The sequence below is a fragment of the Drosophila willistoni genome (genome assembly GCF_018902025.1).
Source record: "Drosophila willistoni isolate 14030-0811.24 chromosome 2R unlocalized genomic scaffold, UCI_dwil_1.1 Seg167, whole genome shotgun sequence".
Taxonomy (NCBI): Eukaryota; Metazoa; Arthropoda; class Insecta; order Diptera; family Drosophilidae; genus Drosophila; species Drosophila willistoni.
This window is the reverse complement of record NW_025814050.1, coordinates 16,901,481-16,926,417: the sequence shown is the minus strand read 5'-3', so window position 1 is coordinate 16,926,417 and position 24,937 is coordinate 16,901,481. Positions and strand designations below refer to the sequence as shown.

The 24,937-nt window shown below is 34.7% G+C and overlaps 5 protein-coding genes across 9 annotated transcripts in view; 3 read left to right on the top strand and 2 right to left on the bottom strand.

Annotated features, from left to right (window-relative positions):
* The first annotated feature begins 90 nt into the window (after positions 1-90).
* Positions 91-5,319, top strand: LOC6642655 (guanine nucleotide-binding protein subunit alpha homolog). The gene is made up of 6 exons (XM_002065192.4): positions 91-958; positions 2,152-2,290; positions 2,359-2,564; positions 2,983-3,114; positions 3,178-3,317; positions 4,098-5,319. Exons 1-6 carry the CDS (start codon positions 581-583, stop codon positions 4,456-4,458), a joined length of 1,356 nt encoding a protein of 451 aa, XP_002065228.1. The 5' UTR covers positions 91-580; the 3' UTR covers positions 4,459-5,319.
* Positions 5,320-5,752: 433 nt separating this feature from the next.
* On the top strand, positions 5,753-12,950 carry LOC6642654 (congested-like trachea protein). Of its 4 annotated transcripts, none has more exons than XM_023175799.2 (5): positions 5,753-5,925; positions 6,483-6,632; positions 6,692-7,124; positions 12,428-12,607; positions 12,674-12,950. In XM_023175799.2, exons 2-5 carry the CDS (start codon positions 6,504-6,506, stop codon positions 12,859-12,861), a joined length of 930 nt encoding a protein of 309 aa, XP_023031567.1. In that variant the 5' UTR covers positions 5,753-5,925; positions 6,483-6,503; the 3' UTR covers positions 12,862-12,950. The 4 variants fall into 4 exon arrangements, with proteins under 4 accessions (XP_023031567.1, XP_015033828.1, XP_002065227.1 ...); XM_015178342.2 differs by lacking the exons at positions 12,428-12,607; positions 12,674-12,950 and adding exons at positions 11,625-11,804; positions 11,873-12,186 and having other exon boundaries at positions 5,757-5,925; XM_002065191.4 differs by lacking the exons at positions 5,753-5,925; positions 12,428-12,607; positions 12,674-12,950 and adding exons at positions 6,074-6,204; positions 11,625-11,804; positions 11,873-12,186.
* Positions 7,897-10,232, bottom strand: LOC111518575 (insulin-like growth factor-binding protein complex acid labile subunit). The gene is made up of 4 exons (XM_023175797.2): positions 10,135-10,232; positions 9,738-10,077; positions 8,818-9,674; positions 7,897-8,759 (listed from the first exon to the last, which is right to left on the bottom strand). The coding sequence occupies exons 1-4, from the start codon at positions 10,213-10,215 to the stop codon at positions 7,980-7,982; spliced, it is 2,058 nt and encodes a 685-aa protein (XP_023031565.2). The 5' UTR covers positions 10,216-10,232; the 3' UTR covers positions 7,897-7,979.
* Positions 12,951-13,175: 225 nt separating the features above from the next.
* LOC6642653 (meiosis regulator and mRNA stability factor 1) lies at positions 13,176-19,977 on the bottom strand. Of its 2 annotated transcripts, none has more exons than XM_047010661.1 (8): positions 19,777-19,977; positions 18,755-18,902; positions 16,692-17,745; positions 16,502-16,633; positions 14,616-16,445; positions 14,290-14,551; positions 13,467-14,233; positions 13,176-13,403 (listed from the first exon to the last, which is right to left on the bottom strand). In XM_047010661.1, the coding sequence occupies exons 2-8, from the start codon at positions 18,772-18,774 to the stop codon at positions 13,206-13,208; spliced, it is 4,263 nt and encodes a 1,420-aa protein (XP_046866617.1). In that variant the 5' UTR covers positions 18,775-18,902; positions 19,777-19,977; the 3' UTR covers positions 13,176-13,205. The 2 variants fall into 2 exon arrangements, with proteins under 2 accessions (XP_046866617.1, XP_002065226.3); XM_002065190.4 differs by having other exon boundaries at positions 19,781-19,977.
* Positions 19,978-22,404: 2,427 nt separating this feature from the next.
* Positions 22,405-24,937, top strand: part of LOC6642652 (scavenger receptor class B member 1) — a 29,913-nt gene continuing 27,380 nt past the window's right edge. Inside the window, exons 1-2 of the mRNA XM_047010871.1 lie at positions 22,405-22,533; positions 23,095-23,373. Of these exons, the coding sequence (XP_046866827.1) occupies positions 23,355-23,373 (19 nt within the window). The 5' untranslated portion in view covers positions 22,405-22,533; positions 23,095-23,354. The remainder of the gene's footprint in view (positions 22,534-23,094; positions 23,374-24,937) is intronic.

The following is a 24,937-nucleotide window of genomic DNA, read 5'->3' as shown; positions in this document are numbered from 1 at the left end:
TTGTATTTTTTCTTGTGTGCCCTTGTAGCCCTGGTATGTGCTTATCGTATATTAGTGTGACCAGATTTCAATACACAGTGTGACCGCGCCTCCTCTATTTACTTTTGTATTTGCACAATTTACGAAGACGATGAAGACGCGTAATTAAAAAGATTAAATTAAATTGCAAATTAATTTATCAAGAGTTGTGGATTAGTTAGTATCGTCAGCGAGCTAATATATATTGTGCGGATTTTCATTTCTCTTTGCGGAGAGGTGGAGACCTGCAATGCTGGCGGAGTCAAGTAAAAGTGAAACTCAAGCGGCGGCGGGGTCGGGGTCGTGTTTGTGGTCAAGATATTGCGATCTTTTGGAGAGAAGACCACCAAAACAATAAGCGCCAGACGTGAAGACGAGGCGAGGCTAAATTTAGCGTGTGTGTGTTAGTGCACCGGAGAACAAGGAAACCAACAACAAGAACAAGCAAAAACAATAACAGAGTCAGTGGACAACAACGAAACGTACAGCTGCAGCTGCTGTCTGCGCGTGTGTGTGTGTCTGTGTGTGTGCGAGAAGAAAGTGTGCACGTCAGGCGTTGGCCATGTCCAGAATTACGTTGACCACGTTAACACACGGAGCTATCAACAATAGCAGCAACAACGATACACGAACTGGTACCCTGACCCATCTGATGGAGGAGCACCACCATCATCATCATCCTGCTGATGGCGGTGGTGGTGGCGGGGGAGTGGGTGGCCTAAATGAGGGTGGCGGTGGTTTCATATCTGATGGAGCTGAGCATCTGCGTCGTCAGGGCAGTCGCCTGCAATCATCCCGTTTCGCCTGCCTGCGATGCTGTGGTAATTTCCTCACCTATTTGGTGCGACTGCGCAGCACACCCGAGGAGCTGGAGCAACGCTACAAGTCCAAAGAGATTGATAAGTTTCTGGAGAAGGAAAAGCATGCGTTTCGACGGCAGGTAAGGCCAATGATTCCAAAAGCAAACAGAAATAACTTTAGCGCCAATAAATGTTATAACCATATGACTCAGTGCCTGTTAATCATGTCATCATGTGCCGTTAGTTAATGTTTATTTTTGAGTTAAAAGATTTTCTGTAATCTTGTCAAGCATCTGCCTAAACTTGGATTATAGAGATAGTAACTGGAGCTTTCAACTTGTGGCTTTAAAAATGGTTATAGTTAGTCGTTGATTTAGTTTTTTTTTGGTTTGGAGGAGTTGCTAATATGTTAAATAAACTTTATAAACTAAAATTAGTGATAAGAGAAATCATCGCCCACAGTCTAAGATCAGTGAAATAACCAAATTTAAGTTCTAAAAAAAATAAAATACCTGAAATAAACGATATAAATGACATAAATAATAGTCAAATATAGTCTAAGATCAGCGATATAGAAGAAAAAAAAGTCCTACTTGATCTTAATCAACTGCTTAATCAAAAGATCTCTCATAATCCTGATATCAAATTGCTGATATATAAATATTTTAAAAGTATTTCAGAGTTTCAGCTCTTGGTTTATCTTTACTTTTTCATCCTAAGCAAAAGAAAAACCAAATAAACTTCATACTTCTATCTCTCTACTTTGTGGGTATTCCTGTTTAATTAAATAATTAGCATTAATTTGCTTGGACCCACACACAAACAAACACACACAAACAGAGATCGAGCCGATGCCTATATAGTATATGCTGTGTGCAGACTTACTCACTTATCAAGCATATATATTTACATATGTATTTTGTTGTATTTCAAGCCCGCATGAGCCGCTTGGTCGGACGGTCAGTTCGGTCAGCTTGTCCGCTGATCCGCCCAGGCAACAACAACAACAACAACAACAACAACAAAGGCGTCAGCCAAAAATTTTCACTTTCCGCTGCTGGAACTGGGTTTGGCTCTGGCTGTGGCCTTTGGGGTTTTTGATTGTTGCATCATTTAGGCAATCATCAGAAAAAAAGTGTCTTATTCACACAAAAGGCATTCAATTAACACAAACACAGCACACAAGTCTCTTTCATTTTCAGTTGTTATATGGCCTGTTATTTTCATTTATTTTTTATCGGTCAAGGTTTTAATTAATTTCATTTTATTGCGCGCGAAAAAAAAAAATAAATCTTGCTCCCACTAAACCCTAACCCACATTCCTGAATTCTAGGTGAAACTCTTGCTTCTGGGCGCTGGAGAATCGGGCAAATCAACGTTTCTCAAACAGATGCGCATCATACACGGTGTTAATTTTGAGCCCGAGCTGTTGCGCGAATACCAACATGTGATATACCAAAATGTTATAAGAGGTAAACAAAAATTTCTAAAATTCTTAAACTCATCAAGTTGATGTTGTGTTTTCGTTTCTATTTTGCAGGTATGCAAGTACTTTTAGATGCCCGCGAAAAATTGGATATCTCTTGGGGCAGCGATGGACGCGAACAGGATGCTAATGAAGCCAAATTAATGGAATGCAATGCAATAGAGGCACTCAAATTTATGGAATATGCACCACTTATAACACGTTTGTGGCAAGATCGAGGCATACGAAGGGCCTACGAACGTCGACGTGAATTTCAAATTGTAAGATTTTAGCAATTGTGTTTAAGTTCCCATAAACTGCTTCTCCATTACGATACAGTTCATTAAATTTGGTGTTTAGCTGAAAGGTTTGCAATTTTTGGTTTTAAAACCAATTTAAGAGGTGTTAAAAATGTGCTAGAAATGTTTTTTAGTGTATTTTTTAAGTAATTTACAAGTTCATTTTCATTTTACGCTTATTTACGTCAGAAAATTCGATAGTTTTATATTTTACAATGCATTTCCTCTATATCAGATCTGTCTTTCGTGTGGCCATTGATTGATCACCAAAATTTAATTGTTTTCAAACCTGCAACAATATTAATTATAGTTAATTTTCTTTTGTTAGCCTTAATAATACGTTCAACTTAATACCAGCTTTAATTGATATGCATTTTGTTATTGGTATTTCTTTTTGCAGAGCGATTCGGTTAGCTATTTTCTAGACGAAATCGAGCGGCTGGCCAAACCGGATTATGTGCCCACACACAAAGATATACTGCACTGTCGCAAGGCAACTAAAGGTGTCTCTGAGTTTTGCGTTAAAGTACAGGTGAGTTGATTATACATACAATATCTTCTATATACAGATATATTTTTTGTTTTATTTCCATAGAACATTCCATTTGTGTTTGTCGATGTGGGTGGTCAGCGTACGCAGCGTCTGAAGTGGACAAAATGTTTTGATACATCCGTTACATCGATTATATTCCTTGTCTCTAGTTCGGAATTCGATCAGGTGCTTGCAGAAGACAGGTGAGTGCAGATATATCATAAGCAAATAAATTTTAGTAATTAAAGTACAGTAAATTGTGAGGGAAAAGGCTGATTAGAATATTTGTATTACCAAATAAATGTAATCTACATATGACTCATTCGCATTTATCCAAGTTTAAACTTTTGAGTTTGTTTAACAAATTTTTATTATGAACTCTAACATATTGTTTACCCATTGTAAACTTTTCTACTGTGTGACATTTATATAATATAAATTACAGTTTATGAGTTTGCTTAACAATTTACAATTGTTTAACTGCACCATCGCCAGCGTGAATCGGTCTTATTATAAATAAACTGAATGATGTCATTATATTGTTTAATAAATAGCTATGTACAATTCTATTCCCTACAGTTAAATAAAACTTCATAAAGTCTTTGAAATTGTGCTTTAAAAATAAACTTGTTAATCAAGTTGTTTGAAGACCCTGAATGACTTTTCTTTGTTTCTTATCAAAAATGCCATTATCATATAGTTGGAGATTTTCTTCTACAGTTCTTAAGCCCTTGAAAAATATATATTTGAAACTATTAAATAAAAAAATGGTTGTTACGACAATAATCTTAAAGCTCATTATCAAATGTAAAATATAATCAATTTAAGGTGGAAAATATTTCCAATATTCAAAGAAAAAAGTAATAATCTCAAGAACCCATAATCTTAATATGTAAAGCAATTAATAAGTACAGCAAATTATAAGAATATGAATATATAATTATGTATCATTTATAATAATATTTATTTTTATTGTTTTGCAGAAAAACCAACCGCCTGGAGGAATCAAAAAATATATTTGATACGATTGTAAATAACAACACCTTTAAAGGCATTTCAATAATATTATTTTTAAACAAAACCGATTTGCTGGAAAAGAAAGTATGCAATCCCGAGACTGATATACGCTGGTTCTATCCTCAATATAAGGGCAATCCCCACTCATTGCTCGATGTGCAAAACTTTATATTGCAAATGTTTATGAGTGTTCAACGGAGTACGAGCACAAGTCGGATTTATCATCACTTTACCACTGCCATAGATACGAGAAATATAAATGTGGTGTTCAATTCGGTCAAGGACACGATACTGCAACGAAATCTGAGTGCTCTGATGCTTGCGTAGTGCCGCCTAACCAATTGCCATCCAAAACGAAACAAAAAAAAACCAATTGATACTAACCAGATCCAGGAATCTCTGACAAGAACAAAATGAAAAAACAACTATTTATATATATGAATATGAATTAAAATGAAACGCAAGTGCCAGCAGCTGTCAGGAACGCCCTATTTTTGGCCCCCAACCCAATTCCTCCCTTCCCCCACCATCCCACACACACACAATTGTTGTTAACTTTTTAAAATGGTTTAATTATTCATTAATATATACGTATATGCATATATGTATATCATTTGTATTTAATTGAATTATTGCTATTATTCTTATATATATATATTATTTTTTTTAAGCATTTACATGTATTATGATGTATTTTTATTTATGCATAAATGTATATAATTTATTGTGTATGTGTTCGTGCGCGCGCTTCTCCAGCTAACAATTCAGACTTATATGCTATATACAACTAACTCAAAAATGAAGAAATGAAGAGAATTCGAATTATGTATTTTGATATTTATATACAAGCATATAGTACCATATATACATATAATATATATATATATATTCTACTATATTCTTACTACAAAATTTCTACAATTGTAGTCCAAAAGTCGTCTCGTATATACATACTTTAGTTTATATAAAACAAAACAAAAAAAAGAAAAGAAAAATAAAAAAAATGAATGTGTTTGTGAGAGATAGAGCCTAAAATTAAGCAGCGAACTTGTTCTCTTAGAGAACAAAGTCAGCAGTCCGACAAATGTACCAATTAAAGGAAAGAAACAAATACACCAATTATTAAATATGGAACAAATATCGATTACGAAGAATCAATGAAATAAAGTGAATTATTTACAAAAGCAATTAATGACTTAATAGTTTTTTCAAATTTTGTTTTTATGAATCGAAAAAAATTAATATAATTTACAAATTCTAAAATCTTAGAAGATATATTGAGATATGAGATTTGATTTTTGCGCCTAGAATGTATATCGATACTTGTTAAACGTCGTTTAGAGATGGGCAAGGTATCACTTCTGTTACTTCTGTGACAGGCATTACAACGATAAAGAAAAAGGCGAATATTACAAGATTAATAGACAATTTAAAGACGTTTTAAAATATTTGCTATAACTATTTATATAAGGTTTCTAACTTATTTTGATTTCGAATTTTACACTTTATTCACTGCGACTTGTGACTCTTGAGTGATCAAGTCACGCAAATAAGTGTAAGCATATATCGCACATCTCTAATTGGATGAATTCCTTATATTTTGAAAGAATTATTTGGTTTTGTATAAAATTAATATGAAAGTGCCGAAAAAATAAATTAAAGCAACCACAGAATCAGTGGTAATATATTGACAATTAAGTCAAAGTCAAAATAAAGAGACTGGCATAGAGAATCCATAAACTACACCAACTCTTGGACTTTGGACTTTCTATCTGACCTGCCGCCAAGACTAAGGTAATTTATAATCAAATCATTTCAAATGGGAGACGAATCTTCGCTTCGTGGAATGGAAATGAATGAGAGACTGAGCACTCGTTTCATTAAATGCCAAAATGTAGCGTCTGATAACAAAAGTAAACCCGTTCCCCGTTTCGTTTACCCTGTTCACAGGGTGTAGCCAAACCATTTAATCAGTAGACGCTGCGTTATTGCCAGCAACAGGTTCCAGAGAGACTCGGCCACATCGATAGTTTTTTTTTTTGTTTTTACCACTTTCGCTGTTTTGTCCAGCAGGTAAGAAGTTGTGAGATGTTGAAAGATCATGATTTAAGTGATCAAGATGCCAAAGAGTTTTCTGTGATACTTTTTGATTTTTTTTTGATATTGATGGCGTAACGTCATAGGCGATTCTAGGGTCTAGAGGGCACTAGAGATTAGGTCAAGATTATCAACCAAAAAGGTGCAAATTCCAATACAATGCGATTCATTCCACTTGATTTTATTTACCAATGCTAAGCAGAAGGTGATTGTGACTCTCAAACTGTATCTAATACACTCTTTTGTTTCTCCAGGTTCACCATAAAAAAACAGCCATGGCAACCGTTGAAAAAATCGAAAATCAGCCCGTAGAACGCAAGGCAAATCCAGTGAAATCCTTTCTGACGGGAGGATTTGGTGGCATTTGCAATGTGTTATCTGGTCATCCACTGGACACCATAAAGGTAAAGTCGTTTAACAACCAATTGCAAACAATCTCTTAACCAATTTGTCATTTCTGTAGGTGCGCCTGCAAACCATGCCAAGGCCTGCACCTGGCGAGCAACCCATGTACCGCGGCACCTTCGATTGCGCTGCCAAGACCATCAAAAATGAAGGAGTTCGTGGTCTCTACAAGGGAATGTCGGCCCCCTTAACTGGTGTGGCTCCCATCTTTGCCATGTGTTTCGCTGGTTATGCTTTGGGCAAGCGTCTCCAGCAACGTGGCGAAGACGCCAAACTCACCTACTCACAAATCTTTGTGGCTGGCTCATTTTCGGGGCTGTTTTCCACTTTAATTATGGCACCGGGTGAACGTATTAAGGTCCTACTACAGACCCAACAGGGTCAAGGTGGTCAAAGGAAATACAATGGCATGATCGATTGTGCCGGAAAGCTGTACAAAGAGGGTGGCCTACGCAGTGTCTTCAAGGGCAGTTGTGCCACCATGCTCAGGGGTAAGTTCAGATAAATTACTTTATGTTTGCCTTGCCATATTAAGCAAAAGAATTGTTAAAATAGCTTCGATTTACATTTACCTCGTATGTTGTCTTTATTATTGTATCTTGTAAGTGATAGTTAAATAATAATGATTAGACTTACTTTAATTGCAGTCGAACATATCAAATACCTTTAAATCATTTTTTTCCAGTATATTTTGAGTTTTCTTTTTGCATTTTGTATTTTATTACATTCGAAAAAAGAGAAACCCAAGTTATCGAGTATTAATGTTACTTTTCTTTGTACTCATGCAAGATTTTCATTTTTTCCTAGAATTCATTAAGATGTTTTCCTTGACGTCTACGTCAACAGAAGTAATTTCTAACAAAGTTTTAAAACTTTTAAACAGACTATTAGCTTCAGTACCTAGAAATGGTTCCTATAAACAAAAAAAAAAACGGGCTCGAATGTCAATTATTATGTTTAGTTTGTTTCCACCCAATTTTACAGAATTTTGAAAACGACCTGACAAAAAAGTAAGAAATTTCGAAACTTTGTTTAGCTATGTGCTTTTTAACTAACTTATTCCAAATTATTGGTTTTTATTTTATTTATTGTGAGTAGTATCGTCATATTCTTTCCCCACCCTTAGTTAAATTACAAAACTAAATTTTGTTTTTATTATTTAATATATTTTTGAACAATTTTTTAATTAATCGGCCGAATAGTCCGAATGATGAAATGTTTTTTTTTGTTTTGTTTTAATGAAAAAAAAAGTGTAAAATTATGTTTTCAGTCTAGAATTTAAATTTTATATTTATTATTTCTAAGAATATTTTGTTCATTAAGTCTAATTGTAAGTCGAATTTTGTTTAGATCTCATTAGATAATTCCACTGATTGAGACTCCTCTTTGGATCGCCTCATTTGGTGTTGTTGTTGCTGTTTAAGGACAAAATCCAAATTGTTGCGCTGACTCTTACGGGGTTTGTGTTGTCTTCTCGTTGTCCTGTTTGGCTTAGCATGCCCCTGTTGTTGCATCTCTAGTTTACGCCAATGTGGCAGACCACGTGTCTTACCCATGCGACTTCGTGTTTTTAAAATTAGCATAGCATCGCAATGGAGTTGCCTTCGAAGGACATAATAAACACTCCGTCCATTGTAATTGGCACAACGTGGCACTAGACTTTTATCCACTTCAAATGAGGGAACGTGCCTGCAAGCGATCGGATCACCATTTATATCCTTGACACATGTCTCGACACTGGGACCACGAATTCTGTTGGTCAGACGTTGCAGCCAAGTGCTCATGTCACAACTACATTGCCAGGGATTCAGATCGAGACGTGCCACACGTAATCTCGGCTGATAAAAGAAACTTTTGGGTAAGGTTTTCAATTGATTCCCCTGCAAATGCACTTCCTCCAATTGCTGTTGATCATCCAAGAGACCGGGTGGTATATTCGTGAGGTTATTATGGGCCAATTTAAGTATTTCCAAACGCTGTAAACCCATTAAGGCGTCCATGGATAGTTCCAAAATGCCACATTCACTCAAATCAAGTTCCCGCAATTGCCCCATGCCGGCAAATGTATCAAATTGAATGCTTTTAATGCTACCCCGAAGCATCAAGGTTTCCAACGAATTCAGTCCCTGAGAACAAGATAAAATTAAATATTGTGTCGAGTGATAAGGCTCTTGAAAGGCTCACCTTGAAAACACCCTGTTCCAAGTTTCCGGCAGTCACATTGCTCAAGCTCAATGTACGCAGCTTGTGAAGCGAATCAAATTGTCCATAGCTGTTCATCGTGCCCAGTTCCAAGGCAGCTACATTGCTGCCCATTTGCAATTCTCTGGTATTATTCATTACCCAAAATGTAGCTGGATATATATTTCTTACTGGATTCTTACGCAAATCAATTTTCTTCAATTTGGGAAAGGGTGGAAAACTCGCTTCATTCAAGAACTCAAGCAAATTATCAGCTAAATTCAGATTCTCGAGTTCAAGTAATCCAGCCAAGCCAAGATAATGCATTCCATCGATGAAATTATGTGCCAAGGACAGACTTTTCAAATGCAATGCCCCAGCAAAGGCAAACGGTGGCAAATCAACAATATTGTTCCTCTCCAAACTGAGATGTGTCAATTGCTGCAGTCCATCAAATGTTTGCCAATGTATCTCCTCCAAATGGCAGTCCTGTATACGCAAAACTTCCAATCTGGTCCATCCCTTAAATGTTGGCATACGAGTCAGTTTCAGTTTTTGCATATGCTGTTCATATGACAATATCTCTTCGAGGATAACTTCCTCAAATTGTAGTTTAGACTTTGGTTCATAGTTCTTGGTGGCATTTAAATCACTTGCCAGTGTATAATTATAGTTATCATTGGATAATTTGGTTTGTATATTGATGGCACGTTGTAGGCGCTCACTGGCTTGCACTTGAATTTGCTCAAAATTTGCATGCTGTAGAAATTCCAATGGTTCATCGATGATTAAAGTGGCTCCTTGACCTCGTATCTCCAATGTGGTCAATTGATTTAAAGGTTTAAGACTGCTGGTATTGACTAGATAAAGGAGAATGATAATGAAAATTAATCTTGTATGAGATTCTCTTATATTTTACTTACCCATCACTTGACTGTCCGAGCTGCCAGTGTGAAGTAGAATCAACGCCTGCAAATCCATTGGCAAACTGCTCAACAAACCCAACGTATCGTTGTTATCCTGCAGCAGGCAGGTAGCCAATTTTGTATGCAATTCATCATCATAACTATCGATCATGTGATTAACCCATCTCGCAATCGGTAACTCCTTAAAGGCATCATATTGACAAACACAATTTGTGGGGCAATTGAATACATCTAATTCCGGTTCCGGTTCCGGTTCCGGTTGCGATTGCGAATACTGCTCCAATGATTCTGTGTCATATAAAAGTTCTTGTTGTGGCATCCCAAAACCATAGCTAAACTAAAGTATTATATACATATAAATAATTCTTTATTCCTTGTCAATATCTGAACTCACTATCGTTAAAATGATAATTATTATCGTGTGGATTATCTTTGATTTGGACATTTTACACCTCACAGTTGCTCCTCGCGTCATGCTTCACTTGAATGCCATTCAGAAACTAAGACCCATTGAATATGAACAGCATCAGTTATCCATATTTCTCGTTCGGACAACTTGCCTTATCGGCGATTCTCTGGAATGTCACTAACATTTGTATACTCTATATGTAGAATTTTATGAAATGTAGTAGGGAGTTTTATATGGTTAAATTTGTATCAAGACCAAATCAACACACTGCGAACCTTCAAAGTTTTAAAAATTTTAACGTTCTATAAATATTCAAATTCAAAACCTCTATTATCAATCAGATTGAACATTTTGAGATTCAACTTTTGCTAATAAAATTCATTTAAAGTTTCGAAATTAATACTTATATATGTTTATAAATAATGTACCCGCCGTTTCATTCTCCATTTTTATGTGAAAGGAAGCCAACGATAACACTTCCCGTCTTGGATAAGTTTCTTATATATTTCTTTTTTTTTTTAAACATGTATGTGTCTGTATATTATGTATACTTATATATCTATGTATGTACATACATTATTTTGTACGAATTTACTGCAATGGGCGTAGTTAGAGAAGTTTTGGTCCATCGTCATTCATTGGGCACAAGGTCAGATGTCTAGTTTTACAAGTTTGAAAAACTATGGAATGAAATGACCCTTTTAATTCATAAAATTATATAAGATTTGCTATAAAATTTACAATATAAATTGTTGGAATTTATGGATAAATATGAGAGAACATTTTCTCAATGAAATTTTTGTACAGCAAAGAAAGAGGAAGGAGGAATAATTTTTTAATAATCTACAATGTACTTAAATTCTTAGAAATTTAAAATGAATTTGCAAAAAAATATTTCTCAATGAAATTCCCCTTTTCTCAGACTTGGCTTGGTCTGTTATGTTGCATTCCTTTCCAATTTCTTGATTAACTTTAGAAATTTAAAATTTCTTATCATAAAACATTTTTGCACAATCTACAATAAAAAATTCTTGGAAATTTTTTGAAAAATGCGGAAAAAATGAAACATTTAACTAACAAAATATTGTTTTTCTTTTCTTTAAAGAAATCTTACTTTATTTTTTCTATATACAAATTATGGAATATCTCCCATTGTAACTTGTTTATAGTTATAGCAAGATTATAAGTATGTATCCATATCATATAGTTCATTTAGTCTTACTATTGGCGCCATTTGTTTATTTGTTTCGTTTATTTCTAAATTCTAATCAAGCATGTGAAAAAAAAAAATATAAAAAATAGTTCATATCTGCAAATGGCAAAGGCTGAGAAACTATGAAAACTATGTGAACTCTAATATATAGAATAGATCATAATTTATATGTAAGTCAAATTAATATATGTATTAGTAGCTTATCTTTAAAGTCATGCCACATGATTTATATTAATTGTGATTTTCAAATGATGATTTGCAGATTTGCCTGCCAATGGTTTATACTTTTTGGTATATGAGTATATTCAGGATGTGGCAAAATCAAGGTCCGAAACTGGACAAATTAATACGGCTTCGACCATTTTTGCTGGCGGTGCCGCTGGCATGGCCTATTGGATCTTGGGCATGCCTGCTGATGTGCTCAAGAGTCGTTTGCAATCAGGTAGAATTACATTTGCTTTAAATCTAAAATTTTTGATGATTTTTCTTTAATTCTCTTTTATGATTTAGCTCCGGAGGGCACTTACAAGCATGGCGTACGTAGTGTGTTCAAGGATCTGATTGTTAAGGATGGGCCATTGGCTCTTTATCGTGGTGTTACACCCATTATGATACGTGCCTTCCCAGCCAATGCTGCCTGTTTCTTTGGCATTGAACTGGCCAACAATTTCTTTAATATTGTTGCTCCAAATTTCTAAGTGCAATTCACTATAAATAATTTGTTTTGTTCTCTCTGGGATGTATAATTTAAAAGAGATTTGTTCAATTTAAGTACGAAAGTCGTGTTAAATAAAATGTGTATATATAATTATTTTGATAATGAATTTAATGAGTTTTTAATTCCCCAGTGCTTCTAAAACTGAAAGCATTTCTGTTGTTGTTTGTCAATTTCTGATCTATTTGCGATTTAAGTGTAATTGCCTTTGGTTAATTGATTGCGCAATCTTTTGATGTAATCGAACGTTACAATTATCACATGTCATAATCCGCAATTAAATTGGCTAATCCCTCTGAAAAGATTTGCATATCTTTTAATACATATATCAATTTATCTACATTTCATAGATTTGCCCGCCAATGGATTATATTTTCTCAGCTATGAGATTTTGACAACTGAATACATGCGTCGCTATAATCGACCCAATGTGGACTTATTGCCAGCAATATTAGCTGGAGGAATGGCTGGCATTTTCTATTGGATTGGCGGCATGCCAGCTGATGTACTCAAGAGTCGTTTGCAATCGGGTGAGAGTTTTATCAGAAAGTAAAATATATTTTTAATTTATATTCAAATCTAACTTGTTCTTGCAGCACCCGAAGGCACTTATAAACGGGGAATACGTAGCGTTTTTGTTGATCTTATGAAAAATGAGGGACCTTTGGCCCTATACAAAGGCATTACACCAGTTATGCTCAGAGCTTTTCCCGCCAATGCAGCCACATTCTTTGGCATTGAATTGGCCAATTTGTTTTTTCGTATTGTGGCACCTGATTTTTAACACTGACGGAATTTTAATTTGTTGCTGCCTAAATCAGTATTTCAAGGTTTCTATAAGTTATTTCGAAAATTTCTCTTACATGTAATTAATCTTTTGAGGAATTTGTTTAATATTATAATTTGTTTACAAAACAATTTGTTCAAATTGAACCAAAAAAAAAAAAACAGCGACCAAATGGCCAAATAAATTGTGATAAAGTTACAAATCTTTGCTTAAAACTAAAAATGATACAAAATATATATAAATGATTGTGGTAAATAAGGTAACAATTTATAAAAAAAAAAAACAATATTAGGGCTCTCCGGGAGCATAACTCTCTCTCTCTCTCTTGAAAATTTAATTATTTAAGCAATTTTGCGATCATGATTATCAAAGTTAAACAATTGACGCTTCATATTCTCATTTTTCGATAGCGTATAAGGTGATAATAACATGGGAAATACATTGTGAGTTTTCAGTTCAGGCAAACGTATATTGAGAATATTTTGCCTAGGCTGAACTGATTGATTACTCCATATGGGATCGATCCAAAAGGGTAGTTTCTATAAGAAGATAACAAAAAGATGTGGTTATATGGACTGATTAATCAAAACTGCTTGACTTACCTCAGTGGGTGGTGTATCCGGTTTGGGCGGCTCATAAATGGAACTAATTGGTGCCACATTGCAGCTAACCAAATCATATATATCTCCTGTGGCATCTACTGTATGTGGCATCATGGCAGATGAAAGAATTTGTTGTTGCTGTTGTTGTTGCTGCTGCTGCTGCTGCTGCTGTTGCTGTGTTTGATACAAACTCGAATGGCGACGTTGCCAAAGTTTGCTAGCATTGCCATAAGGTGTAATGGCAGTGCTACATGCAATGCTATCCAAATCTCCGGCACCCAAACTGGCATTTAGCTCATTGGATGAATTGAAGGAACTATTAAAGAACTGCAGTGATGAATTCAAAGCGTTTTCCTTATTGCAACAGCTGCTGCAGAGACTTAAATTGCCAGAAGCAGAACTTGTCGAGTTATTGAGCAAAGTCGAGGACATAACTGAACAATTGGCACTGGGTGGTGAGCCTTTGGCGGCCACTGGAGGTGGAGGTGGAAAGTGTTCCTGATATGATGGAAAACTGGTGTTGTTACTGTTGTTGCTGCTGGTGCTATTAACTTGAGGCTTGTAGTTGGCATTGGAAGCATTAACCACACTGCCAGCATATTCATTGGCAATGGCTCGAGTCTTGTGCGGTGGCGGAGCCTGTGCCGGTGGTGGACGATTATGCTCGCCGAGAGGAGTGCGACTACTACGCTGAGTCTTGTGCTTGGCATAGGGCAACTTTAAAGAGCCAAACAAATGCTGATGACTGGCACCAGAACTAAGGCGTACTGGAATACATGGAGATAAATATAATACACTTTGCTTAGAGTTGTTTTTCACTCACATTCACAATTCACATTGAGCGAGATGTCACTTCTCTCCTGGGTGGGTCCACTATTCACCGTAAAGAGATCATCGTGGGCTGTTATAACCGAATACAAAGTGGGAAAACCAAATTCAAAGGTAGTCGATATACTACAATCCAAGCCCGTCTTGATCTCATGCAAATACATATTGGGTCTTTGTTCCAACAGACGCACAATGGAGATTAAGAAGCGCATGAAGCTAGTTAAACGCACACAAGATTCTTCGCCATCCTGATAGATCTGCAACGATTTTGGTGGAAAATTAAATGCTAGAAGAGATTCTCGGGTTAAAAGAACTTCTCACCTCAATGGCATGCCGCATGGCCAGCAATCCGGATTCTGTAAGCTGAACCTTATGCTTGGCATTAAACTCTTTTAAGAATTTAGTTTTCGATATAGAGTCCTCAGTCGATGGGGAAGTGGTGGATGCTGTGGTAGGACTTCCTTCCTTTGAAGTGGTCTCTCTCTGCAAAAGCTGTTTAGAGGCACGATAGCACAGTTTACGGAACTCGACATCATCATTGTGGCATATAATCCAGGTGGCCTGCTCCTTACACTGGACCTCCACATAGGGCAACAAGTCGATGGCTTTGGCAATTTCACTTACACCCAATGTATGAGGTTGGATTTGATAGCCATATTTCTTCTTATGCAATTTAAGAACTTGTTCCAATTTCATGCAATTGGTCGAATTTCCCGTGACATTACGAATCAGATCCTCACACTGAATGGCAAAGACACGTCTGGCCACTTTTGGGGATAGGATAATCTTCTTCTCCTCATCATTGTTTACCTCGATTTCGACCACACCGTGTATGGCATCCATTAGATCGGCCAATTTAAGGAAACCATAATCACTCAGGCGACATTGAAAGGCAAAATGATAATGATAAGAGCGTACAAATTTCTGAAATAGGATCGTATATTGCAGAGCATTCTGAAAGAGCTCAACCATCTCGCCGGCAAAGACACAAGTCTTTTCGAGTTCATTGTTGGTTTGCTTACGCTTGGGCATCGATATCAAAATATCCTTGCCCTGTTGTATGGTGCTAAGGACCACAATATTTGAGTTAACCAGGCCATCGAGTATATCGACCAAATCACACACTCCATAGTCAGTGACATCGAAATTACGATTCTGAGACTGAGCAAAGATGCCAGGCAATTGGGACAGTAGAACGGAATTGTTGCCATTGGCCCTCAAAACACGAAGAAGATCGGAGGTGAAACGTCTGATTTGAGTGCGATGGGTTAGAGTTATCTGACGATTCTCGCCATCGCCCATTATCTGAACCACCGAAGACAGAGCCTCGAATAGTTCAATCAATTTGGTATAACCATAATCGGCCACACGACATTGTTTGCCAAAATGATTATGATAAGCTGGGATGAAACGATTAAATTTCATCGTCGATTTTGGTGACATTTTCACTAATTCAATAACCTCTCTGGAGATCTGATATAGAGGATCGGCAGTTGAGTTTTTGTAATAACCACTATTGCCGCCACCTGATCCTCCACCGCCACCACCTCCATTTCCATTGCCATTACCAGATCGATCGCTGGAATTTAAACTCAAATTCGACCCCGACACATTTGAGGCTGACAAATCCTTGTTGAGTTCTAGCCAGCCCAATATTTTGATGCCAAAATTATTAACCTGTATCTGTATGCCTTGGACACAGCAGACCAAATGCTCCAAATTGACACCACTATCATTGGCATCGATTTGCACATTCAATTGCCCTTCGATGCAGTGGAGCAGGGTGGCCACTGGTATATCTCCAGGATGATGCTTGAGCAATGGATAGATTAGCTTTTGGATCTCAGCTATGGACATACAGACATTAGGTAATGGTTCAATTTCCTGTTCGGCCCAACCCTTGTGTTGTTCCCGCTTAAAATGTGCCGTACAATAGGGGACACTATGCTGCAGGCCCTCCATCAAGGGTGAACTCTCCAGTGTATTCACTAGCTCTGGCTGTAGGCTAATGAATTTATCCTCATTATTATCTGAATTGATAGTGCAGATATCTTGCATTTTATACAAATCCAAGACACTGATTGAGGTCTTGAAACGCGACTGGAAGAGCTCACGGAACTTATACATGGGCAGTGTATAATACGGAACATCCTTGAATCAAAAATAAAAACAGATTACAATCTAATGATAATTTCTATATATTTTACCTTCAGTAATCCGGCAACCTGACAGCGCAGTGTATTAACCTCGGTCAGGGAAGAGTCGCGTGTATAGCTGACCAACATACGCTTATGTCCAATCTTCTTGCGATGCAAATTGGACACCACTTGCTTGGCAAACTGCATTAGAAAGATTATTAGATTCTTAGCCATTTCCAGTCCATCAGGCTACACTTACATAGAGATCTGGCACGGTGACCTTGGCATAAGAGCTTCCTTCAAATATTAAGGATACTACAGGCGTAATGGGTTTCAATTGGTTCATAAGAAAGTTGCGCAAACTGGCCTCATCCAGGGAATAATCCAGGTTGGTTATTTGCAGAGTCACTGCATCACTGGGATCAGCAACTGTGGCATAAGTGTGTCCAGAGCCAGCAGAAGACGTGGAGCTAGAAGTGGTATTCGACGAAGAAGTCAGGGTTGAGGTCGCTGTGGAAGTCTCTCCACCATTTGGAATGGTAGGAGTGGCTATTGCTGAAGAAGATGCCGTCACACTGGGTGCTAGGGTATTAATCAAACCATTGGCATATGAAAACTCAGAGACACTGCTGATTGGAATACTTGGAGTAACTGGTGTCACACTGCTAGTTGCTATAGGTGCCACTGAGGGAGCCACCACCAGATTCGATTGATTCAAAGAACACATGCTCGTCTGCTGATAGATGGGAGCATAGCCGCCATATGCTCCCTGATAGCAACTAGCGGAGGCACTGGAGGCACATGCCAAGGACATGGCTGCAGCTACAGAAGCCTGTGTCTGCTGCTGCTGCTGCTGTTGTTGGTGCGTCTGCAATTGCTGCTGATGAAGATGCTGTTGTTGTTGTTGTTGTTGTTGATGTTGATGCTGTTGATTGAGCAATGGATGACCACTGACTGCTGCCACAGCAGCTGCTGCAGCACAACTGCGATTATGATTGTAGGGCATATAACGATTGCGATTGTAACACGATGCACTACCATTCAGATGAGCATATTGGCACACCTCCACCTGTGAGGGCATTCCGGCGCCCGGTGGATACTTGGCGGGCAACATTGGTGGATTGTAACCCAATAGACCGTTCGCATTGAAATAACGTAATCCATTTGCCAGTCCAATGCCCGAATTATTATTGAAATCGGCACACAATGCTCCTGGTGGCAAAGCCGTGGGTGGAGCATAAAGTTGGGGTTGTGCCGCCTGGGCATAAAAGGCGGCAGCTGCAGCTGCCTTTTCGGGGCCTTCATATGGCCAGCTAAGTAATACGACAAAATATAATTATTAATTAACTGAAATTTGCTAATAAAAATTTTAAATACTAAAGATTAGTTCGGCTAAAATTTGACTACCCGAAATGTCATAAAATCGCTCTGGAAATATTTATAATATAGAAAGTTAGGACAAATTTTTTAAAGGCGTCGAAATTCCAGGAATTTTTTAATATGTATTAATAGTTTTTTTTTATTAAATAATTCGAAGTGAAGCATATTTTAAATATAGAAAAATATATTTGTGTGAGTATATTCGCTATTAATTTTATAAATAAGTTTTTAATCAATTTAATCATAGAATCGCCTTATGAAAGGTATAAAATATTTTTTTTATTAGAAGCTGTCACATTTTTAAAAAACACTATTTGTCTGAATTTCTATAATTATTTATAAATTAAAAGAAAAGAAGATCAGATACTTTGGTTGTTTTCTTTAAACTGATATAAATATTATTATTATAAACTCTTGAAACGTAAAAATTCTTATTGAAAATATTCAAAGCGAATCCTTATCCTTGAAATTAAAAGACAATTTGAATGTATTTTCTTTGTTATCCATTTTTAAGTCCATATATATGCATTTAAGACTTTAGAGACTTAACCTTATAATTTAAGGAGTAGTATGGATTAATATTATGAAAATTCTATAATCATAACTCTATCTTAGAGTCTAAGGCATCATTTTTCCTAAATCCGCCCCTGCATAGAACCTCAAATTTATTTGATTCAGAAAATAAACAACTTTCCCCTTACATTGTAATATTTGAACAAAAAAAAAAACAACTCTATAAAAAAAATTAATAGACATTTCTTGTTTGTAATAAGCAAATGTTGGGGGGGAATTGATTTAAGGGGGATTAAGTATAATTTTTAGCGATGTAGCGTGATTTGCAAATTGATTGCACAACCACAGAAGAGAATATTTTATGGCTTGTTTATAAAGAATCAAACAATAACTATGTATACATATAGAAATGCAGGCAGAATAACTCACCTGTATAAACGATCGGTCATTCTATATAGTGACCAGTTGCCGTTGTTGTTGTTGCCTTTATGCTGCCCACGGATTTGTTGTTGGCTCACGTGTTGCTATCGGTGCTTGGCACCCACTTTGACAAGAAAAATACTTATTTGCGGTTTCTCTGGAATGCATAAAAAATATATACATAGATATCAGTGAGACAAAAAACGTAAAAAAATAAAAAAACCCATATTAATTGATTAGTAGAATATATGTATTTTAGTTAGTTGCACTAGATTTGCACTTGGTTAATCATGATTATTTAGTTTTTAAATTAATTGTTTGCCTCTTGACTTAAGCCATTTAAAACTGTTAACATGAAACGATTTGCATAGAAACATTAATTAAAAAAAGTAAAAACAAAATAATGTTGAATGCAAATGATAAATTTGTTGCCCCACTGTCAATGCAAATGTAATGGGGGATGAGAGAGAGAGAGAGAAAGAAGAGAGACAGAGAGAGAGAGAGAGACTTGTGGGAGAAGCTTCCCGCGCAATTAAATGTAACTCGAATATTGAGTGACATTTTATTTTATCATTTAACTGTTTAATATACAGTTACAAGTACAGTGGGCTCTATGCAATAGTTTCTGTCGGCAATTAAAAAATAATATATATTAATATAAAATAATATATATTTTGCTACAAAAATTTGCATAAAACTAATTTAACTTTTTTTTTTAATAGATCTTGGCAAATAAATTGCATGCACACTGGGATTAAGCTTAGAATCTAGACCATCATCTTATTACATATGCATAAGCCGTACTTTATATTTGCATTTTGGTATATAATAAATGGCATATTGAGTAAGGTAAGGTAAAGATGAAATTATAATTAAATAAAGTATTAATTAAATGCGCATATAAAATAAAAATGGCTTATTAACCTTATATAACCTTAATAACTAATATGTTTATGACTCTGAATTTATATATATAAAATAACATAAATTATAATTTTATTCATTTTTTATTGGTCAATTTTTAAACTCACTCACTTCAACTACGCTCGATGCACTCCGCTTGATCACAAAAACAGGAACAATTAATATTAACTATTTATTTTTTTTCAGGTTTTTTTTATATTATTTATAGAAATGTGTAAATTTAAACAAAATCAAATTTGTTATAGTTAGGTTAAGTTGTATTTTAGATAATAAACATATACAATTAAAATGAAAATCTCATTAGAATTTTTGTGTTTGTTTAATGAGAAACGCGTAAATTTTCAATAAAAAAAAATATTTATATATATTTATTTATATGTATTTTTAAAAGTTAGGTGAAGCGAATAATAATAAGCCGCGTGTTTAAAAAACAAAAAAATATTATACACTGACAAAGGACAAACAAAATTTTCAACTCTGATCCACACTTCGATAAGACTGAGGGCCAAGGAGAAAGAGATGAAGCCAAAGAAGCTGTCTTTGGCGCCAAGTGCTATGCAGTTCGAGTGTGTGTGTGTGTGAGAGAGTGTGGAGAGTGAGATAATTGGGGAGAGGCGGCACGTGTGTTTGGAGGCTGGAAGAGATGCAAGGTGTTGCCAGATTGTAGGCGTCAACCTGCGACCTTCGCGTGATCAGATCATCACGTCACACGATCAATGCCCTTAATTAATGTGATCAGTTGAAATGTGCCTTTTACTTTTTTGGTCTTTTTCCCCTTGGCTGAAGCCCTACAATAACCACAACAACGTGGAAGTGCGGAAGTGTTGCCTGTCAGCAAGTGAATGAAAAAACTGTTGTCCCTTCACTTGTGCCTTAATTTGCGTCATTTCCATCTTCGCATTTCTTAATTATAGCATATATTCATACAAAACACTTCGATTTGCTTTAATTATGGGTTATTGGGTACAGAACTTTTTTTTTTTTTCTTAACTACTGTTTACAGCGATTTGAATGAAGCTGTTGGAATTTCGTATAAATATTAAAAAATAATAAAGTCATATTGTTTTGATTACCAGAACAAGTTCATCTAAAGGTAATTTGAATACGTGCTAATGAGACATCTAACCTAGTAATTAAATGTAATTAAATCTAATCAAAAACCAAAATGGGCGTGGCTGGAATGGTGATTAGATTGCAATTATAATTTCCACCATAGAACGTAATTTGGTCTCTAAAATAATTTCCAGTTGATAAAACTCTTGTCGGTCATTTGGCATCCAGATGTTTCTGCTTGGAAACAATGTAATATACATATGTATGGAGAGATATGTTATATAGGGAGATATGTTATGTGCGTTGCTCTGGCATCCGTTTGTCACTGATAAATTTTTAAGCATAGTAAGAAGAACTAAGTTTTGTAGTTTCTTCTAGATTTGTAGTGTATAACAATGGTTTATATCATTGTTTGAAGGCGTTTGTAAAATCTTCTTTAATAGTGATTTACTGAAAAAAAAATGAAAATTTGAGTTTATGATGTGATCCTTAATAAAAATCAATAAGTTTTTTATTTTCTATTTATTTCAAATGCATTATATATTTCGAACTCCATTGTTGTCCTTTTTTTGAAAACTTTTGACTTTTCCCACGAGAACAATGTAACTGAAATATATTCACCATTCATAAATAAATAATATAAAAAAAAAAATGATTTTTACACTTTTAAATTACGATAAACCAAATTAAATCTGAACATTTGGGCAACAAAATACATAAAATAATAAGAAACAAAAAAAAAAATTAATTAATTACAAATTAGATTTTTCGAATGTATAAATTAATTTGTTTAATATTATATTTAAATCGTTTATTATATTTTAAATGTATTTTTGGCACTTTATTTGAATTGTCCATTCAATTTTATGTATATAAATTTATTTAAGTTATATGTATTATAGAAATTTTCAGTTTTAGAAAAAGATTTTAGTACATAGTACAAAATGAATTTTAAAAATATTTGAAAAGGGTTTTTTTTGTTTCCATGTTCACTAGGACAATTTGAAACTTAAAATTTTTTAAACTCTTCTTATTGTATGAAATCACTCATTTCTTTCGGGTATAAAAGAAAAAAATCTTAGAGGTCAAATTGACGATTTATTTGGCAACTTCCTTAAAAAAATATGAATAATTTATTAAATTAAATGCTTTTAATACAAATTTGATTATTTTTAGAAACCAATCTTGCAGTTTCCATTTTTTAATATATTTTTTTTAAGATATGTTTTAAAAGCAAAGAGATTCTAGTTTGCTATTATGAGTGTAATTTAAATTTAAGAATCTAAGGACCAAAAATTTCACAATAAATAACTTCTTAAATAACTATTCTTTTGTTTTAATATTAAAAATAAGCACAAACTACTTTAAATTTGCCTAAATTTTTTAAAAAATACATAGAAACTTTCAAGTAGGTAAAAGAAAAGTGTAATTAAATTATTATTGTTACTAATATATTAAAGTCTTTCTTTTTATTTTATAGAGCATTCAGCTGACTTGGTATACCCTGTGTATATGTGGTTATCACACCAAATGTTTGTTCTCCAAAGTACAGTTCTTCGATGTGCCCATGCAAGAACAAGCTATGGCCTCTCTTTTGGATCACTTTTCCTCTAGTTATTCCCATTCGCCCTTTTCCTTTTGTTTCCGCGCTGTCGCAGTCGTCGTCGTCGCCGTTGCCGTTGTCGCCGTCGTTCAACGACTTTAACTTGTTGCTACTTATTTGTTATATTATTTTTATTTTGATTAAACAATTCTTTGAATATATTTTTTGTGTCACCGCCAAGTTAGACGGTCGTTCGATTGCGTTGCGTGTACGTTGAAATAAATAAAAACCAAAGCGAATCAAACAAAATAATAATAATTGTATTGTATTATGTATATATGTGCATACATATAGGAATCAAGAAACTAGTGTATTAATGGGGGGAAATCAATAAAAAGATAATGAGTTCATGGCTTCAAGTAATTGGGCCTACGACTTGAGAGTATGACAGACATAAATAAAAGTGCAATAAGCTGATTAATAATTTATATAGACATTCATATGTGAAGTAGATGAGTGGTAGAAACTAAACCCAGTGACCCACATAACCAACAGCTGTTCTATCTAAAACCCAGAGATTTAGATAATGTGTCTAATTTTTAGTCGATTTCTCCATTTTTTGCCAAATCTCTGGCTCTGGTGTCTTCTTGATAAGCTCAGCTGATGTTCCCATTCGATGCTTAAAAAAAAGCTTGCGATTGCATCTCTTTATATATTTATTTATTATTATTTTATTTTTGAGTATAGTATATGTATATATAGGTATAATTCATCTGTGTCTGACATTAAACAACAACAAAATTGTATTAAAAACATATCAATCATTCAGGAAATTGAATTCATTTGCTTGCCGACTTGTATTTGGCATGGTTGCGGGGTAAATACTCGTAGAGATCTCCGATCTGGCTATGCCTTTTTAGGATTTACAAAAATAAAACCTGAAACTCGTGTGCGTATGTGAAGTGCATAAAAGGAGGAAGAAATAAATAGCGAAAAATAGATTCAAAACATAAAGACGATAAAATAATAAGTTTAGTTCACAAATTCAAGTGTTTCAAAAGTGGCCGAAAAGCATAAGGTGCTAACAATATGTTTACAATACAAAAACGTAAGTACTTCAACAGACAAAAAGTCATACATACCAATTTGATATATGATATATTTATATGTGTACATATATACATACGTACAGTGGGCAAACTTTAAATCAAAAGTGAGTAAATGCAAAAAAAAAAGAAGAAAGAATTAACAGAGAACTTTTTCCACTCAATTCTTCAATAAATTCTTTATCTATTTGCTATCTGATCATATTCATTGGTTCAAATAATCAATATTATTATTAGTAAAATGTTTAGCCAAACTTTTCTTCTCCACTGTATGTATGCATGTATATTCATAAATACCCACAAATATGTATACCTACAACTATAATTCGTTTATTTTCAATTCGAAAAGTTATTATTTATAATAATGATATTGTTTTTATAATTATCAATTAAATTTTATATCAAATAGTACCAAAGTGTTGGATTTATGTATTGTAAAAAATAAAAAAAATCATAAAAAATTTTTTCAAAGAAATTTGTGTTAGATGTAGATCTAATATACCCAATTTTGTAGTTCAAATTTTGGTCCATTGTGTAGCGTGCAGACTTATATATACCCCTGTATCTCCTTTTTCCTAAAATTAACTGAGAGTGTTCCTTTCTTAATGTTTTATTTCATAAATATTTCATAAATATTTCATAAATAAATAATGAACAAATTCGGAAATGGTTCCATCATATTGAATCGGGTATATAACGAATCTGATGAATGGTTCCCAATTCAAGAGAATTAACAAATTCGGTAGTATAATTGTAAGAAACAATAAAGCTTTTAAAAACAAATCGGATGAACAACAAACTTAAAAATCAATTTATTATGATACCTTTGAGTTTTATGATAACACGTCGGAAAATTATGGAATTATTGATCTGAAATTACATTACTTGAAGGATCGGTTTTGAGAGAAAAATATAACTATGATATGAATGGTTGATTAGTCTGGAAATATTCAAACCACGCAGTAAATACAAGCCTACACGTTTTTGTAGTCTAGTGTAAAGCGTGTGATAACTTCCGCATACCCTGGTATAAAAACTTTTCCATATATAGGGTTTTTTATCTCTCTCTCTCTCTCTCTCTCTCTCACTTGTTCTCTTGCTTGTTCTCTCTTATTCCAGCATCCGCCTTAGTTAACACCATCCTAATAAAGAATGCAAATATTCTCAATTTTTTTTTGGCAATTCATACTTGGTGATTTTTTTAAACGAAAACTTAGACAAACAAACTTAGCACCAACATTTTTGCGATAGATCAGTTCTGTCATTTGATCAGTTAGTTGCCCAAAACAATGATTATCTTCTATGGCAGACGCAAAAGCATTGATAAGATTTATCAATTAGTCTGGAATATATAATATGCTTTATTATAATTGTTATGAGTTGGGATCATGAACTTCAATATGAAGTATATTTTGATATTGTTTTATTCTTTAGAGTTCAATTGGGTTAATATTGATTACCGTTATTCAACTGCCGGCGCGAGATATTTCATTTTATTTTCGCCATTATATTCTGCGATTATTCCAGAGATCAACGTACTGACAACAACAACAACAAGAAGCTTTA